Source organism: Diadema antillarum, unplaced genomic scaffold (genome assembly GCF_040938485.1).
Source record: "Diadema antillarum isolate AM-2024a unplaced genomic scaffold, OU_Dant_1.0 scf00000110, whole genome shotgun sequence".
NCBI classification, from domain to species: Eukaryota; Metazoa; Echinodermata; class Echinoidea; order Diadematoida; family Diadematidae; genus Diadema; species Diadema antillarum.
Window position 1 is genome coordinate 792,348 of NW_027270999.1, and position 19,394 is coordinate 811,741.

At 39.3% G+C, this 19,394-nt stretch overlaps 1 protein-coding gene across 1 annotated transcript; it reads right to left on the reverse strand.

Annotated features, from left to right (window-relative positions):
- Window positions 1-892: 892 nt before the first annotated feature.
- Window positions 893-9,810, reverse strand: LOC139719420 (phosducin-like protein 3). Its single transcript, XM_071630835.1, has 6 exons — window positions 9,700-9,810; window positions 8,874-8,998; window positions 4,478-4,592; window positions 3,616-3,749; window positions 2,178-2,254; window positions 893-1,188 (listed from the first exon to the last, which is right to left on the reverse strand). The coding sequence occupies exons 1-6, from the start codon at window positions 9,808-9,810 to the stop codon at window positions 1,091-1,093; spliced, it is 660 nt and encodes a 219-aa protein (XP_071486936.1). The 3' UTR covers window positions 893-1,090.
- Between the last annotated feature and the right edge of the window lie 9,584 nt (window positions 9,811-19,394).

Genomic DNA, 19,394 nt, shown 5'->3' on the forward strand with positions numbered 1-19,394 from the left:
TGTGCGCAAAAGTCATGCATTTACAGTAATGAAGTTACTGGTCATTTGAAAGTAAAACAATCATAGATTTGTCACACAATTTACGTCAAAGCAAGGCTTGCCATTTACTCTACAAGTTTGCTTGCTACATGACCAGGTTTTGACAGAAATGTAAAAGTGACATCGATTTGAAAAACAGAATGTTCTTTTCAAAGCATAACAGCCTTGGTGTCTCAGAATAACGTGGCACACAGGGGATTTCTAGCATGGCACATAATTAGTCGAACGAAGTTTTGGGCCCGGCAGTTCTCTTTCATTGTATCAAAATTTCGTTATAACTGAACAAATAAACAATAAAAGTACATAGAGTGGATAATGTTGCGGCCTTAATTTTTACTTCTGTTGTAACGGAAATTTCATTATAACCATGTTTGTTATAATGAGAGTGCACTGTATCATGTATTTACCTTTTTCGGAGAAACATTGGGCCATACCATACCGTACACAGTACCTGTTGTCATACCAAAAACAAAACCTTTCCAAACATCAAGTGCCAGGCATTTATGTTAAAACTTGGCATACTCTCATTGATAAACATCATTTACTAGGTAAATGTAAATCAAGAGACCCAGTGGAACTAGCTTTATAGTTCACCTTCCATGTATTTATGCAGAGTATTACATAGGAAGAACTTAGCAAATTTGGGGGGATTTGGGGGGTCTCCAGGGGGCATGGCATCCATTTGTATATATTCTATTGCAATACACTGAAAGGGGAAGTGGGTGGTGGGGGAGCATTACACCCATTTGAACAGATTGAGGTCCAATCACCCTAGGAATGCTACTTGCTAAGTTTGGTGAAAATACATTATGGGATTTTCAAGAAGCTGAAAAGGTAAAAAGTTCACACACAACAGACGACAAACACTGAATGATGAATGATCGCAATGGCTAAGTTTCAGAACATACAAATTGTAGTGTACCACACATACATGTATCTTTCCAGAGCACATTTGCCCACACCTAACCAAGAGTCATTTCATGGTATACTTTATACAGCAGCACATATAGGAACTGGAAGTGGTACAAAGAGACTGACAACATGGCAGTCATCAAAAGTCTTCATCGCTGCTGTCATCTCCTCTCCTCTTGTCAAAGCCAAAAATGGTCTTATTGCTGGAGCTGATGCTATCTTGTAATTTGATGATTCCTGTGAATGAATACAGAGAGCAGTATAGTGTATCAGGTATGGTATTCCCTCAGTGTATAATTCCATGAAGTATTAACACAACAGTTGTGCTATGTAAGTGTACCTGCCATGCAAACTCTCACCTTTTATTTCACCTTCCATGAATTTTACACTAAGAGTGCAACAGCTTTTTAAAATGCTGATTTCTAATGTGGTGACATCGCAACGCATTATACACATGTACTACCTAAAAACATCAATTCATTCATGCTATTGTATTGTTGGCAAGATACGACAAGGAAGTTAACATTAGCTAATACAGTCAAACCTGCCTTAGTAGCCACCTGCCGTATGCGGCCACTATTACGATTCCCCCAAGAGAAAAGCCATGTTAACAACCCTGTCTGTAACAGCCACTTTTTTCATCTCCCTTGGGTGACTACTATAGACAAATTTGACTGTATGTGGACAGAATCTTGTTGAACTTAGAAAAGATGCTACCTTCTGCATGCGACAAAGCAGTTCTAATAATCAAGTTAATTCATATCTGTTTCCGTCTTCCTAGATCAAACAAAAACATACTGAAAGGTTATGTTATTGACAAATTGTACAAAATCATCACAGACATGGATGTACTGAATTGGTTCGCCATTCCAATGTATGTCACTGCATAGTGGGTACAGCTGCTGTAGTACAATTGTACACTAAAAATGACTGAGTAATGAGAAGATGATTCATGCTATCAAGACAGAAGAGTGGTCATCAAGAAAAGATCACATTCTTGCCCACCTTCATCACTTTGCTCCTAACACATAATTTCTGCTTCAATAATGCCACAACATATTCACACACGCAATGTACAAAATCAAATTATTTTCACATCAAAATTTTTAGATGGCCCAGTGGTTTGACATTCCTTCATATACCAGTTAGTTTTTTGTTTTTTGTTTTTTGTTTTTTCAGGAATTTTCAACATCAAACATTGTGGCTACAACAAAGACTTGACTCACCAGATTTTGACATTCTCTTCTCTAGTGTTGGTGTGGTGAAGTTGTCTGTGTTTCCAAGCTCATCGAATCCCACAATCCTGATGATACAAACATAGCACACATCCTGTCCATATTCATTTTTACTGGTACATAATACAAAACATGTTCCTTTGGGGTGGTATGGAAGACCTGCTGATTATAGTACTGTAATTCCATATACCCTTCTCCTTTTGAAGGTGGGCTATTTCAATGGAAGATCCTTAGATTTGGACTCCCAGATTACTTACCATGTTATTCTTGCCATAATGAAGTCTACAGGTAGGGCCTACATATGCATATTCACAAGAGCAACAATGATACAAATACACTTGTATGTAGAATTCTAACCAATGCATCTGGTTGCACTTGTTTTATAATTTACTTTGTGAATGCTATCTAACTTAATTCCCTCAGCAACAATTACATAGAGAAAGTCCAGTTTGTGCAAGCATATTACTGTATTATAAAAACATATACTGTTAACATGTTTTCTATCCAACGCAATGTTTTTAAAGACTAAAGAAAACTGCACAAATGTCACCTTCAGACCAATGGCTCATATTACCCTAAGAACGTTGTACACATGTGACATCACAAGCTATAGTAGTCTTCTCATCCAGCCATGACTGAGCAGAAACTTCAAATTTCATTACTTTTGAATGGATTGTCCAATTTTCCTCAAACTCTCACTGATGTGTTCTACTAATCTATTGCTGTATTAACTCAACCCACATGTCTATAAAGGTGAAATTGTCCTTTAAGCTATGCTCCCAATGCGTCAGAAAAATGGGTGTCGTGCGTGAAATCGTGAGACAGACCCTAAATGCTTGAGTCTCACTCACAATGCGTGAGACTTGGTAGCTCTGTGCTTCCTGACATAAGACAATTTTGATACTTGATTTTCAATGTGCAAAACTCTACAACAGCTACTAGACTGAAGATTCACTCTTTTTGCTAGAGATTTGCTCTTTCAAAGATATAAGAAGCCCATTTACAACAAAGTAGACTTTCATTCTCCACTATTACTTGATTAATACTTCTCTATTATTTTTTTGTTTGTTTTAATGGAAAGAGTGGACATCTTATATTCACCACAGTAATACCCAGGTTGACTTGTTTGATGAATATACCAGTACTGTACAAATTTGTACCTGTCTTCTAGACCTTTGTTTCAGTGATTGTAGTTAATTGACTGATTTGCACACATTACTCGATCATAGTGACTGACAAATCTTTGAATCCAGTCTCTTGCCTCGTGCTGTCATCAAGTATTAAGTTTGTGATAAATTTTAGGCTCATTTGACCCCATAATTTCTGACTAGATTAAGTGAATGATCAGAACCTGGTTTCTGTTCAGCAGGGAATCTCACAGCAAATCACTATTAGATATGAATGACTTTTTAATCAATCAACTTCCTACCTGTCAGCTACGATTCCATCAATAAAGCACAAAACAGCTGGAAGGACCTGTATCTGAAGCTTCTGAATGAAGAAGGGGACAATGTCCACACACACCCGGCAGAACTTGACGTCCAGGTACTTTTGCGCCAACATCTGAAAGTTCAGACATACTTCATGAATTAGTTCATTTTCATGTAAGTATATGTTATCGTATTTTGCACTTTTTTTCTTAATTTTGTTAAATGATTATGGAACTTTCATCTGATTTCGAACATTCACATTTTGAATAAAAATTAACAGAAAAACCTCTCAATGTGACTTTCGCATAATTTTCTTTATTTTATTTCATTTATTTATTTATTCATTCATTCATTTATCTATCTATCTATCTATCTATTTGTTCTATCTATCTATCTATCTAGTTTTCTTTGTAACACATAGGAAAGAATTCATTTGACTTTAAAGGGACTGTACAGTACTGGTTGAGGTGGGGATTCATGTTTGGAACATTCTTAAGTGAGATAATGAGAAACCTCTTATGTAATATGAATGAGCATGTAATTTTAAGAAGGATTTAACGTTTATTTGATGAAAATTGGTTTTCAAATGGCTGAGATATCCAAAAAAGTGATAATAATAAAAGGCGACATGCCACAACTTTATTGGGATCTCTTTGTTTCACATTGTTTTGGGATATCTCAGCAATTTCAAAACCGATTTTCATCAAATAAACTTTTGATACCCCTTAGAATCGCATGCTCTTTGGCACTTATAGAGTGGTTTCTGAATATCTCGCAAAACGTTAAAAGCTAAATCCTCACCTCGACCAGAACTGTACACACCCTTTAAGCATTACTTGGATTCCATCCACTGATAGATACCTTTAAATGCTTATCCATAATGCTACACCTCCTGAAGTCTGTGTGGTAAAAATGGATTATGATGCGTGGGATGCTGGTGGTCTGTTTTAACACATCCTCCTCCTTCTCTATTTCACTGTTGAAAGAACAAGATTGGTGTAAAAGAGTGAGCAATTGAGTCATTACTAACAATGCATGAAGTAATTAATTGTCACAACTGTTCACTTATTTTAAGCTCAGTTTTATCACAGAGGATTTCATTTCAGGAGAGTTTATATAATGAAACTGCAAATAGTGATGACAATAAGAATATTGTAATTCACATAAGACACAATGTACATGAGTACTAAATACTCAACAGGATGTTTCATTTTGTTTCAGTGAAGAGCATGTCATAAATCAAGCATGGGATGGCATGACAACACACATGTATTATCTGCTGATCTGTAAATTAACAAACATGTCGGAAAAAAGGAACCAGTGGGATTGAACCTGTCATCTACTGCTTTGCGGGCAGCGACACTACCACCAGGAAAGTTTGTTTTTTTTTTCCCCCGACATGTTTGTTAATTTACAGATCAGCAGTTGCGATCTTAAAGACACTCAGTCGTGGTGAGTGGTTTGTGCGGCACGGAGACGAACGCAACACGCTGCCTCCCCCATTCTGTATCAAATGTAGTGACCCCGAATGAGAATAGCGCTGGCTCAATGGGTCAGCGAACAAAACGTAAGAGTTCTGTGGGCTACAAGAGAGCTCTCTGTGCTAATCTCCTAACCCAAACTGGCTGTCCGAGCGAGCCACGGGAGCTTCCGAATGGACGCACACTCTCAGTGCGCATGCGCATGAAGAGAGGCCAAAAGAGCCACGCGGCTTCTGACCTCTCTCCTCCAATCACCGCAGCTCGCGGTGACAATATTTGCGTATGATGCGTACAAACACGCACACACACACACACACACACACACACGTCTTCTGGCCTCTCTCCTCCAATCACCGCAGCTCGCGGTGACAATGTTTGTGTATGATGCGTACACACACACGCACACACACACACGTGTCTCACTGGCAGCATTGTTCCACACGTTTATGGATAGGGCACTGAGTCTGGCATTGCGCAATTGCATGCACAAACTTCGGTCGTTCAGAGTTTACGTACCATTAGGGATGGCGATCGGCTGCCTTTAACAAATCTAATTTGTAGAGGGAGACAAAGTGAAGAAACTTGCACCTGAACCTTCACCCCTCTGAATAATATCTTTCTTTCTTTTAATAAAGAAGTTGCCACCCAGACACCAAAGAGAACAGTCTGAGTTTCCCAGTCTGACTTCCCAGAACCCACAATTTTGAGTTTGCAAACTGATGATATGATACTACAGGTAAAACTTGTGTGAAAAATTTATAACACAAAATAATTTGTTTTTGAAAATACATTTTTCAATTTTATCTATTTTATAATGCCTACATCAGATTACAAAAAAATCAACAGATTTGGTGAAATTGGATTAAAAAAGGTAGGAGTGACAAAATATGAAAATATGGTTGGAGGCACAATGTGCCCCCTCAAACCAGATAAGAGCAAGTCCAAGATAATGCGTGCGTTACGTATGGGACATTCAGAGACTTCTATGACCTGAAAAATAGTGTTAATGGCCTTTGATCATATTGAACTTTACCATGGTGACTGATATCTAGGAGAAGTATAATCATGTAAAAAATGGAGAAAAATGACCATGACAATTAAATTGTAGAAGAGAAAATATGTGCCGTTATGTATGGGAACAGAAAAATTTTGTTTTTTTGAACACTTTTTTCAACCTCAAAACTCTCTAAAAGTATTTCATTCTACGACTTGTAACTCACTGTGATGAAAGTCACAACACTCAAGATCATCAGAGGAAAGTTTCAAGTCATAAGACAAAAAGCACTAATTACAGGTTCTAATTAAAGACAGACATGACGTGTTACGTATGGGACAGTTACGTATGGGACAGTTTGTCCCCCATTCATAGTGTGTGGAGAACCATGTTCATGGATATTTTGCATTAACTATTGAAGTAAAATCAGTTGAAACTACTCATATAGTGATCCAGATTGTCAAGGGAACAATATTCTCCAAATATTTACCATCATCATCATATCCAATCATATTTTATAATTCTTATGACCAACCGGAGTATGCACGCCCTTTGTCCCCCATTCCTTTAGTGTGTGGAGAACGATGTTTATGGGTATTTTGCATAATTATTGAAGTACAATCAGTTGAAATTACTCAAATACTGATTCAGATTGTCATGGGAATCAATATTCCCCAAATATTTACCATCATAATCATATTTAATCATATTTTATATTTTTATGACCAACCTGAGTATGCATGCCCTGTATCTTTATCAGGATAGTTACTACTAAAAAATTGAATAGTAAAGCATTTACTTCCACTGATGAAGGGCAGTTTACCATTCAGTTTCAATAAAAAAACAACTTGACACAAGAAATATTAATTTTAATAAATATGCAATACCTGCTGCATAGAACCCCAGTGATCCAGTATGATGTCTGTCTAGAAATCAGGTTGTTGATTCAAGTCATACCTCAGTATGTATACCCAGGATTTTTGTTGTGGCTACTACTAAAAACTGAATAACTGAGATATCCAGAAACGTGGTGTCCTAATGAAAGCTGGTCACATTTTTCATTACAACCACTTCGTTTTACTTTATATTTGTTTGTTTTTTGATATCTCAGCCATTTCATTTTGGATCTTCATCAAATAAACTTTAAATTTCTCTAGTCTTAGAATTGTATGCTCTTTAATAATTCATTAAGTAGTTTCCAATCATATTGTAAAATGTTGAAAACTGAAACCCCATTTCTATGAAAACTATACCATCCCTTTAATGCTGATTTTCATTGTGTATTTTGGCATCTCCCCCTCTCCTTTTCTGAAAATTGTTCAGTCAAGTACATGTATTGTTTCAAGTGTCTATAAAGTGTCAAGTAGCTGCAAAGTTGGGATGCTTTCTGCAGGATGATTGACGATTTGTGTACTGAGAGACCTTCCTAGCTAGCTACATGCATTCACATGCAATATGTATGAGGATGTCCCATACGTACACAATGCATTCGTCCCATACGTAACATTATTTAATTGCCTGATAAAAAATATTTCTTTTACCATTTTTTCTTCTTTCTGTTATCTTCTTTAAACAATAAATTAGAACTTCCCAAAAGGGCATTCAAATAACCTCAAAAATTTAAGAAAAAACCTAAAAAAATGACCTCAATTTGTTACGTATGGGACATCTCATGATAGGACACTAGCTAATTTGCATAATCATTTGCATAATCCCTAAATTTTCATACCAAGTTAAACTATCTGATGAACTTCTTATGTCCACATATTAATCAAATACAATTTGCTTTCCTTTGAATAAATATGAATTTTTATAAATGTCCCATACATAATGCTGTATTTTACATTTATGCAAATGAAGCCTTTGAAATTTGCATAAATTTATATAATATCATATTTTCCTCCCTGGAAATCAAAATTTCAACTCATAAGCTTCAAAATGATACCAAACATATCAATATTCAACAAAGATGAAATTTTGCCTTCTGAGGGGACCTTATCTTGGACTTGCCCATAACTGACCCACAACCCATGACTGACACATTAGTTACATAGTCACAATACGGATATCCCACTGAAATATTTTTGCCACCCACCCACACACTTTGGGCAGTGTTCCCAATACTGCAGAATGTTATCATTATAATGATTTACCATTTCATTTTTATTCTATTTATATTTTTCTATAGACTATTCCCCATTTTTAAAGAAAAAAATGCTTTGGTAGCATTGCAAATGCACTTAAGGAAAGACTTTATGTCTCCCCCTTCCACTATTGTTCCATACATGTGTACCACTCTACACTGCCCTATCCTCGACAACTTTAAATGCACAGATGCACAAACTCAGTCCCACACACATTGGTATTGGAAGTGGTGGTATTGGAAGTGGTCTTGTCACACTTTATTATGCAAAATTACAAATCACAGAAGTGATTACAGCATGATCATCACATGGTGGTAGGTTTTCTTGTTGACTTTGACACTCGTAATGCATGAAGTCTTGTGTTTTCTTTCAAAAAAGTGCAGCAGCTGTATCAATGCAGCATAAAAACTGTTAATTTCACAGGGTTTAATTTTCACAAATATTGTGAATCAACACTTTAACAACACACAAAAATATCATGAACAGACAGACATCAGACACTTAAGATAGCCTTAGTTAGTGTCACAACCCCCAAAACAACATCTCGCGAAAATGTCTCTGTCATTCCCAATTGTGAAAATACCTGCACAAAAAAAAGCTTATACAATAAATAATTATAAAATGTAGATGGCTCTTACCTGTACAGCCCCAACCCTTGCTCCTGTATGGCCTTAGCTGCATCCACCTCCCGCTTTAGTTGATTCATTCTGGCCTCACGGATACTTGCAGGAATATCCTCATTCTCAAGCTGGTCAAATAGCTCCTGAAGAGCATGATATATGGAGAGAGGAAACCAAGATACACATATGTAGTACATGTATCTAGCAATTGGTCATTTGTGTCTCACATTGTTTTGTCATTGATCATCTAATAAAATGAGTGATACTTAGTCTTTACTCCCTAAATTAAGAAAGATTTCCTTATGTCCCCCACCCCACTAATTTTCCATACCACTCTACTACTACACTACCCTACCCTTGCTTGCTAGCTTACGCATAAATGCACACACTAACAGTCCCACAAACATTGTCAAGTGGTGGGGTATAAGGAAGTCTTGTCTATTACTAGTATCTTATTTTCAAACAATTCTACCCGCTGTCTAGACTGAAAGCCGAAGCCCTAATCCAGGGGTGCTGTAACCAGTAACGAACATGTTGGGGTCACCGTAACTGCGATGCGACCAGGGCAAACGCGAAGCTCCCACAGTGTTATTGTGTACAACGGACCGGAGCGCCCCAGGATTAGGGTCATCGGTGCGGTTACTGAAGCTTGTAATGTTTCCAACTGCTGCCTAGGGCTAAGCCTAAGCTATATTATTAGTAGACTCTATATAAATTTTAAATCTTAATATTCTGGATAGCTTTACGTAAGTCGTAATCATTCATGCCATGATGCTGAATCATGGTAATGATACTACCTACTAGAATCTAGACTAATAAATAGCATGTACTACACAAGACTTACATCTTCATCGACGAAACCGTCATCGCCATCTGTATTTGTATCTCGCCCAATGTACCCGGCGCCGGATCCGGAGCCACCTGCGTGATCCCCTACATCAGCGTTTGTAGCCATTCGTGTTAGACAATTGTGCACGGTGTACACCACAGGAAATTACACAAGTGGGACTGAGGTAGCCGACTACCGGCTTTTCCTGCTGCTGCTGAATGAGAACAACTACAAGTGTCCTTAAAAATAAGATATTGGGTTGGGTGTAATTGTAACACGGGTGCTGTATTATACGTTGTCTGAAAGGACACTCAGCATCACAAGTAGGGTCGAGGCATGACATCCCAGAGCAGGATCATATAATCAACTTGATCCTAGCTACATAGAGTGTAACATAGGTCCTTGAACTCGCACAAACGCACGGTTACCATGTACCAGCATAGAGTATGCAAGCTACGTTGAGTTCTGTGGCTTACTCCCGCGAATTCGCGGAGTTTGGTACATTGTAGTACGCTCATGGGCGAAAAACGGACGCCATTGCGCCATTGAAAGCAACATACCGATAGAGGGCGTATATTTACGTGGGTAAATTTACGTGATCATAATCAGTCCGTATCACTGGGCCTTCGTATTTCTGTCTCCCTTTCAATTTTTCCCTTTTTAGGGGGCATACAGGGGAAGAGATGTACTTAGGATCTCGTTTTGTCATACAGAAGTATCATTCCTGTCTAACCATGAAATGCAATTGAAGAAATGTCATTCATTTTCCAATCTGCTGTCCCACAAAGTTTGAGCTGAAGTAGACAAAATTATGCTTCGGGAGGGAGAGAGAGAGAGAGATAGACGGCGTTTGTCACCTCAAACACAAACTTTGAGGGACTACATATTAAAAAGTAATGACATTACTTCAATCTTTTTTTAACGTATCGACAGAAAATATACTTCTTGTGATGTTTTGAGGTATGAAACGCAATTCTACCGCTGTGTGCTTCCTTAAAATGAAGAAAATGTAAGGAGGGTAGGGTTTTCTCCATAGGCTCACGTGTTAAGAAGCTCGCCGTATTATTACTAAAATGGCCGCCGTTGGGTTCCATGTGGAGCTCACAGAACTCTTAGAGTTCTGTGGTGGAGCTCCATGGCGTACTACCACAGAACTCTAGAGTTCTGTGCGTACTACACCCGTTTGCGTGCGAAATCGCGAGAGTACGCCCTCTTAGCTTTTATACTCTTTGGTTACCAGACAACAACTTGAGCCCGCCTTCGGTCGCGTCGCATAAGAACACTCGCCTGACTAAGCAACTTCGGATCAGGGGGGCGTTTCATCAACGAGTTCGTCGGAGGTTTTCACCGACAAATTTGCTATCAGCCAATCAGACGCAAGGATTTCAGTAGCTTTTAACAGCTGTCGGTGTAAATCACTGACAAAAAGTTTCATGAAACGGTCCCCAGGGTGGCGTTTCATCAACGAGTTCGTCGGAGGTTTTCACCGACAAATTTGCTATCAGCAGAGCTACCAAGTCTCACGCATTCTGCGTGAGACTCAAGCATTTAGGGTCTGTCTCACGATCTCACGCATGGCACTAATTTTTCTCACGCATCTGGTGAAGTCTGCAATTTGGGCCAAAAATAAGGAGCATATAGCTCAAAGGATTAAAGTGATAGTTGCAATTGAAGGTATATTTCCCTTTTGCTTTTCAAAATTAGTAAAAAATAGTCACTTAAGTATGCACCAGATCTCATCATTAAGAGCTAATAATTTAAAAAAGCTCCCTACCATGGGAGGGGGACACCCCCCTCGTTCGCCGAGATGCCGAGTCATAAAAATCTCACTCATAAAAGTTTTTTGAACTTGGCATCTCTGTATCAGCCAATCAGACGCAATGATTTCAGTAGCTTTTAACAGTTGTCAGTGTAAATCACTGACAAAAAGTTTAATGAAACGGTCCCCTGAAATGAACAAGTGTGTTTATTTTGAAGGCAGGCCTATTAAGATTTATTTCGGATCCAAAGTCTGTCAGTCGAGCGACCGAAAGTCGTGTAGTGTGCCTGCGGGATACATAGCGGGATGCAAATTTTGAGATTTGCATCGTGATCGCAATGCACGTGTGGACACAAAAACTCCACAAATTAGCACGATCATCATCGCGATTCTAAACCCAAGAACGTGTGAACGCTTCACCAATAATCTCGAGGTTTTAATTTCGACTTTCTTTTGCGTATGCATGCAGGACCTTTTACACCCACCGTCCAAAGCGATACGGACTGATGAAGTTGAATTACCTAGCGGTGAGGCGACGTATGGTTTACTACTATTCATTATTCATCCATGCATTGTTCATGCCAAAAGACGACTATCATCTGGCCTGCAATTTTTTTTTAATTTTTTTTATGAATGGTCGAATTGAGTTATAAATCAGCCTCTTTTTTTTTTTTTAATTCGAAGTCAAAGTCAAATTCGTACGATTATAACCTTGAAGGTTTAATCGCCTGGTTAAAGAGTCTTGTTGTTGGAGGCCTAGTTGTTTTTTAACATTATCCAATGACATGTGCACAATATAAGAAAAAGAGAGAGAGAGAGAGAGATACTTACAGCTAGTATACAAAGAAACGGAGGAACAGCCCATCTGCCCATTCAGCCGTATTTACAAAATGCAGGCCTATTATTGTTCTTTCACAGGGTCCCACATTCCCTTGTCAATATGCCGTACATATAGACATGGAAAAATGCTCGAGAAAACAATTACTCAAACCTGCAGTGAGACAGTCTCCAGAAGGCGTTTTCACATCAGCCCGATAAAAATCCAAGCTCGAGATATTTTTCGCTGAAAATAGTCAGCAAAATAGCGCGCTATTTCGAAACATCGGTCTGGTGTGAAAACGCCTAATGATTGAATATAAGAAAAGATTAAGAAAAGAAACAAAACAAACCACGAAATAAGTCTGACTCCGAGTAAATGGCTGAGCGAAATATCTAGCTGATTATATGCATCTTAATGAGTACATTCAGGTTCTTGGAAAAATGACAATATTGTGCAATCGTGCATCGTCACTGACAAAAGAACCAGTATGATCCAAATTGGACAATGACCAGGCAGTTTGCTCACCAGAAATTTTCAACCCCCAGAATTTCGTCTGTTTCCCTTTTCTATTTGCTACTAGTGAGTTAGGCCCATGAACGTTTTCCTATTGTTAATGAATGGATCACCCCATTCATAAGGTTATTTTTTGCCTAACAAAAGATAATTTCTGCACTGACATAGCAGCGCACCTGGCTCATTGCATAACCCATTGAAAGTGTTTTTGAACTTCTTTGGAAGCCCACCAGTTATGGCCGCCACAAGTTGCAGTGCTCTGACCACGGAGGTTCGAGAGATGGAGTTACAACTGACTATATTCAATCAGCTGTCAGTTTTCTATGGATGGACAAAATAATTTCACAGGTGCATTTGTGCCTTGATGTTCGATGCTTGAAGCCGCCATCTTTCTGAGCAATCTGAAAATTCATTTTTAACGCTAACACATGGCTCGACACTAACTTTTTGGTTTGGTGGCCCGATGGGGCCACCAAAATCCTAAATTTCAAATTTTTGGTGGCCCGAGAGAAAAATTTGGTGTCCCGAAAAAACCCCAATAAAAAACATTAAAAGTCCTTTTTTTTAATGAGTCAAATATTTAAGATTTATGATAGTAAGAATTAGAAGTTGGACATATCTACTCATAAATAAACTTCAACAAACTTGCAACACTCACTCTCAGACATTCATTCAGTCCTTTTCATCCATCCTTTGAACAAATTTAACAGCAAATTTCCGGCGCAAAAAGTTACGAATTTATTGACATACTTTTCAAAAAATTTTGGTGGCCCGAGGCGGGCCACCAAATTTGCCCTTTTTTGAAATTTGGTGGTCCGATTTTCATTTTTGGTGGCCCCGGGCCACCGGGCCATGTGCACCGTTAGTGTCGAGCCTTGGCTAACATAATATCGGGTATGCTGCTCGTTTATATATCAAAAGCAATGAAATTTCACCTAATGATAATAAAACAAAAGTCAATTCCGTTCGAAAATATGTGCAAAAGTGTAAATCTGAGCTGTATTTTGTGAAAGTGTTTGATATTCTACCCTCATGGAAAGCCGGTTTTATCACTTTTCTCCTTATTTCCGCCAAATGATGGTATCATCTTCAAGTATAGTTCTTTATAAATTAATATGTCAGATTAGCGTACAGGCACGTACAGTCGAGTGATTTTGATATCTATTCCAGCAATATTTGAGCAATTTCTATTCGCGCACCCCCGTGCCTTTACCATTGTCTCCCGCCCATCGTTTGTAAGTAGGGATAGCGAAAGTAATTACCATCACAAAGACATATCTTCCTTGGAAAGTGGCTGGTGATTATGCAATGAGACACGAGTCAATTGTCTTCCCATCTGAGCTGCAGATCCAGTTTGACACATACTTCAAATATTTTTGAGTGGCGGCTTCGAGCATGGGATCAAAGTGAATAAGACCCCGTTTACAATGCGGGGCTAGGCCGAGCCGGTAGCCGCGGCCGAGCCCAGCCTCAAGTGCGAGGCCGGGCCCCGCAATTTTGTCCGTTTACACTGCCGGGCTCGGCCTAGCCTTTAAACAAGGCGACTCGCTCTGCGTGCCCCCGTATAGCGCGTATACCCCACAAACCTGTTGGCCGGCGAGTGGAGTCCACTCGCCGGCCAACAGGTTTGTGGGGTAAACGCGCTATACGGGGGCACGCAGAGCGAGTCGCCTTGTTTAAAGGCTATGCTCGGCCGCGCTTTTGATTCAAACCTTTCAATATGTTGTCGTAGTGGCGCTCTACTTGTAAACAAATGCAATTTGGTATTGTCTGGTTTTCAGACCCTTTGCCAAATGAATTCCGTGGCGACGAAGTCGCCGTTCGGGCCAAGGCCTTAGCCGAAGGAAAAAAATCCTTTGCAGGACAAAGCCACCTTAAACTATACTAGTTTTCGACGTTGAGGGGGTTAATATCCTGAACAGCGAAATAGTAAAGGCAGAGGGTTTGGAAGCAAGACTAAAATTGGCCGCGCATTTGGCCCAGTTTACGTTTACACTGAGAAAAGGCCGCGGCCGAGACCACCTTCAGAGCGAGGCCAAATGCGATTTTGGCCTCGCATTTGGCCTTTTGCGCGTTTACACTGAAGCGGGGCTGGGCCTCGCCGCGGACGAGCCTCGCACTGTAAACGGGGTCTCAGACTGTTGTGACGTACTCCATTTCTCGAACCTCCTTGCTCTGACAGTCTGAAGTCAGATTCATCTATACAGACTTAGCACAGTGAAGGCGCACATGCACACAGAGGTGACAGCGGTTATAGAACAATCAATAGCCACTCACATTTCCCCCCGAATGTTTACTGTATTTTTCTTACTTCTTTAAGTGAACATTTCCCAAATATTCCACCAGAAGTGTGCAGTATACCTGGTTGATTCTAATTCTATAACAATGCAAAAGCTCCCTCGTTTGTGAGGTGGTATCCCCAACTCGGCTGCTGCCGATAACATATAAAGATTTTCAAAGAAAGGAATGGTCAGTAAACGAGACGATCACGCAACAATATTGCGTAATTTAGTTTGTTTGGGTTTTCTTTCAACTTGAATAAGGAACTAACCTATCGTCTTACGTTTTGGATTGAAAATTTTCCAAATATTCCAATAAAAGTGTGCCCCAGCTTATCAAATTTCAAAGCTAAAAATGCTAAATCTTCCCTGTGTGGGTGTGGGGCATGGGCGTAAAAAAAAGGGGGGGAGGAATGAAGGGTGCACCTCCCCCCCCCCCCACCCCCGGCGCTCCTGAAGGAGGTGGTATAGCCTTTACAAACAACCCCCTCCCCTGACATGAAAAAAAAAAAATAGAACGGAAAAAGAGAAACGTGATTGTATTGATTTCGGCATATTACATTTGCAGGCCCGTCTATAGTGAGAGCTAAACAGAGCCACTCTATTCTATCTTTAACCCTATAAAGCCCAAGCTATTTTGACCCCTTCCAGGCCCAAGGGGGGGGGGGGGGGGCACATTGTGCCCTCCTATGTAACTTCTTTATTACATGATGGATGACCGTCATATTTGGCACATGGGTGGAGCAACTCATACTCTACATGACCCAACATTTGAAATTTCTCAAGGTCATCCACTGAGGGCGCTATTTACCAAATTATAAAGAAATACACAGGAAATATGCTAATCACGTTGTTTCTTTTTATTTCTTTATCCCCAGTATATATGTTTTTATTCTATATCAATCATTTTCATATTTACCACAAAGGAAAAGCAAGTCAACCTTCACTATTGGTTATGGTTGAAATTTCTCAATGTCAACATGAAGTGGGGCGCTATTCATTACAATATAAAGAAATATAAAAAACCTATGATGTATTGCTTGGAATGGGTACATTATTATCTTGGTATCACATTTCATATTTCCAAAATATTGAAATTTTGAGTCTGCAAATTGATAATATGATAAAAACATGATATTACAGGCAAAGCTTGTGTGAAAATAACATAAAGTAAAAGAGTAGTCTTTGGAAAATGCTGCATTTTCGATTATTTCAATCATGATAATTGTTTGATGCCTATGTAACATACAAAATAAAGGAAATACTAAGAAGACCATTTGACGGTAATTCACAAGCATAATTACTTCACATTCTGCTCCTTCAGCAAATTACAGCCAAGAAAACCCCCATTTCATCCATTATTATATTGTTAACTGAAGATGGAACAGAAAATCATGCAAAATCTGACGAACATGGTTGTCAGTTTACGGTTGCCATGGCAACCAGCGATATCGGACATAGCTATCATATATCAAAATGTTCTCAATAAGATTTTAGGAAAAGTCACCATATTTGGTTGAAATCGGGTAAAGGGTGTAGGAGTGGCAAACGAAAATCTATTATGGTAGGGGGGGGGCACAATGTGCCCCCCTATAGGCTTTATAGGGTTAATGGGTTTGTATTCATAATTTTCTAAAGCGCTTGCAAAAATCTCTCTCTTGTGGGAGGGGATATTCCACATCCTCCCTCGCACATCTTCCTGACTATAACTTAATAATCATTACCATGTATTTTTGACAGAAAATTTATCAAATGTTTCACTAAAGTGTGCACCACGTCTCTTAATTTCAGGTCTGAAAATGTAAAATCTCCCTCTTGTGGGAGGGGGCCTACCCCCACCCTCTCCCCGCACATCGCCCTGAATGTGAATGTTTCTTACTTTTTTTTTTGATAGAAACAAAAATTGAATATTTCACCAAAACTGTGCACAAGATCTCTGAATTAAAGGTCTGAAAATGCAAAATCTCCCTCGTGTTGGAGTTGGTACCCATCTCTCCACTCGGTCCTTCGTTTCCTCGCAAATTGTTTTCCAAGTCTACCCTCCCCCCCCCCCCCCAAACTCGGTCCCTCCGCTTCCTTGCACATTGTACGTTTTCAAAGTCCCCCCCCCCCCCCCCCCGGGAAAATAGTTCAACGCCCATGAGGATGATCGTTGTAATTGACTTGATTTAAGCAAATTCGGAAATCTGATAGAAATAAAACACTATACTACATTATTATACAAAAATAAATGTCCTTACCACTTTATTTTTGTAATTCAATTTAATTTCATAGCTATACGTATACATCGCGAGCGTGTATGTATTGTGGGCTTGTAAAGTTCGTGCTACAATGTGATGATTATCGCTGATCATCCCCCACTCTTCGGTACGGATTATTCGCCAGTAGTGTGGGGTACTCCCTCCAATCCCCCCACCCCCCCCCCCCCCCGTCGCTGCGCTATACACCTCGTTTTGTGTGTTCCCCCAAAATACTGAACATATTCATTATTGCACCCCAAAATAAAACACATTTCTTCGTACGCCTATGAACTTGACTAACGTCTCTAGCTTGCACTCCTTCACATTCATTACCAGAGATTGATCCATTGGAAAGAGGTGCATGGTTGGCATCTTTTACAACACAAATCCTACAGAAGGATAATACTGAAATAAAGTATTCGGCACAAAGGAGACTTTCTTTCTTCATGGCTGATTATGTGTCAACTGATTTTTACACGCATACAGTTCTATATACATACCCCTCCGAGACAGTACCTGCGATCGGATCGCTTCACTTTATCCCTCAGAAATCTCCATTATTTCCGATTTTGACGCCCCCCCCCCCCCTGCCCATTCAAAAATCCCAGTATTTCATGTGAAAATACTTGTCTGGGTGCTATCAATTTATACATTGTACACGAAACACATAGGCCCCCATATAATAACAGATTCATGATATTTTCCCCCAGCCTATTTGTACGGTGCTGATTGAATGCATACTTTTATCCAAGAAGAGCCCCCTCTTCGTCGTCGTAGCAGAGTCCTTCAAATGTCCCCCCCCCCCTTTGTTTGCATTTTCACTCGAAATACCGCTTACATTACATGTAGGCCTACTAAAGGAGCGTGTTCATCGAATATAGCTCTTTGATAGCGTATCTTCGCCAAACAATGCTTCTTTACGCCCTTTTGTTGATAAGTTACATACTCAAGTAGTACCCGTGAGCATCACGGATTTGGTTGGAACATAATTTAATTATGTTACAGTCGTTTGCTGATATAAAGGATGAACTTTGAACACTGTCTCGAGCAGCTATCGTGCCAATCAATAGTGCGTTTTTTTTTTTTTTTGGGGGGGGGGGGTTTTACGCTGGAAAGAAATGCCTTGTAACATTATCCTAAACAAACTGGTAAACTAACTCCTTAGTTGTTGAGGCGTATCTGCGGAGGCTCGGTTTCGCGGCATTTTAATCACATCAAATCACAGTTTGAAAACAGTTGGGATAACTTCCAACCCTTAAACGTCATGCTGGATTGGACTGTTGTAATGCGGTGTGCATACTTATCGCCTGTGCTCTGCAAGACTTTAATATTGGATTATAGCTACTCTTTGTAGAGAGGCATCTCGACCATTAACAACAGGACAAGATCAGCGGATGATATGGCGGCTATAGGGAATGTCGTACGGAGCTTTGCTGTAGATCTTGTACAAGCGTGTCCCTATATTTATTAACTAAAAAACGTCATGAGACTTCGTTCCTTATGTGAGAAAGGCGATTTAAGGCATGCACACCAGGATTAACAAAAATTGTTACAACAAGAATTGCTGTTCCGCCAGCTGACATCTTTGTGATATTTCTTCAGTCTGTTTGGAGCTGTCGGTGATTCATCCACATGCACATCAGTATTAACAGCGATTAATGCCATCCGTATTTATTGTCTTTGACTTCGTGATATATCAACGGAAACAGGTACGTTGTAAAAAAGAACATTCTTCAACACAATAATATTGGGTATATTAGGACTCACCAAATTTGATTGAATGAACTTCTAAATATACAAGTAATTATATAACAAATAAATTGCTCTCTTCACAGAAATGAGTATGGACACAATGTCTTTCATTGTAATGTCACCATTCAATGAATATCATCCGATTTTTCTTACATCATGTATGTACAACATCCCAGATACATATCGTTTTTAAACGTGGATTGCATTTATTCACTTCAATAGCTCCATGACAACGTAATTACGGCAATGATGTCACGTTCTAGTTCTAGTCTTCTAGATAATTTGTGAAGTGCCTGCTTCCTTATATTCTGAATAACGCCATCAGAATTATTTCAATCACTCGATAC

What these genes read in the sequence shown, in the direction of transcription:
- LOC139719420 (XM_071630835.1), bottom strand. Translation starts at nt 9,810, where the DNA reads ATGGCTACAAACGCTGATGTAGGGGATCACGCAGGTGGCTCCGGATCC. An exon ending in ACGGTTTCGTCGATGAAGAT is followed by an intron (nt 8,999 to 9,699) that starts GTAAGTCTTGTG and finishes CATGCTCTTCAG; the next exon opens with GAGCTATTTGACCAGCTTGA. An exon ending in TTATGGATAAGCATTTAAAG is followed by an intron (nt 3,750 to 4,477) that starts GTATCTATCAGT and finishes CTGAACTTTCAG; the next exon opens with ATGTTGGCGCAAAAGTACCT.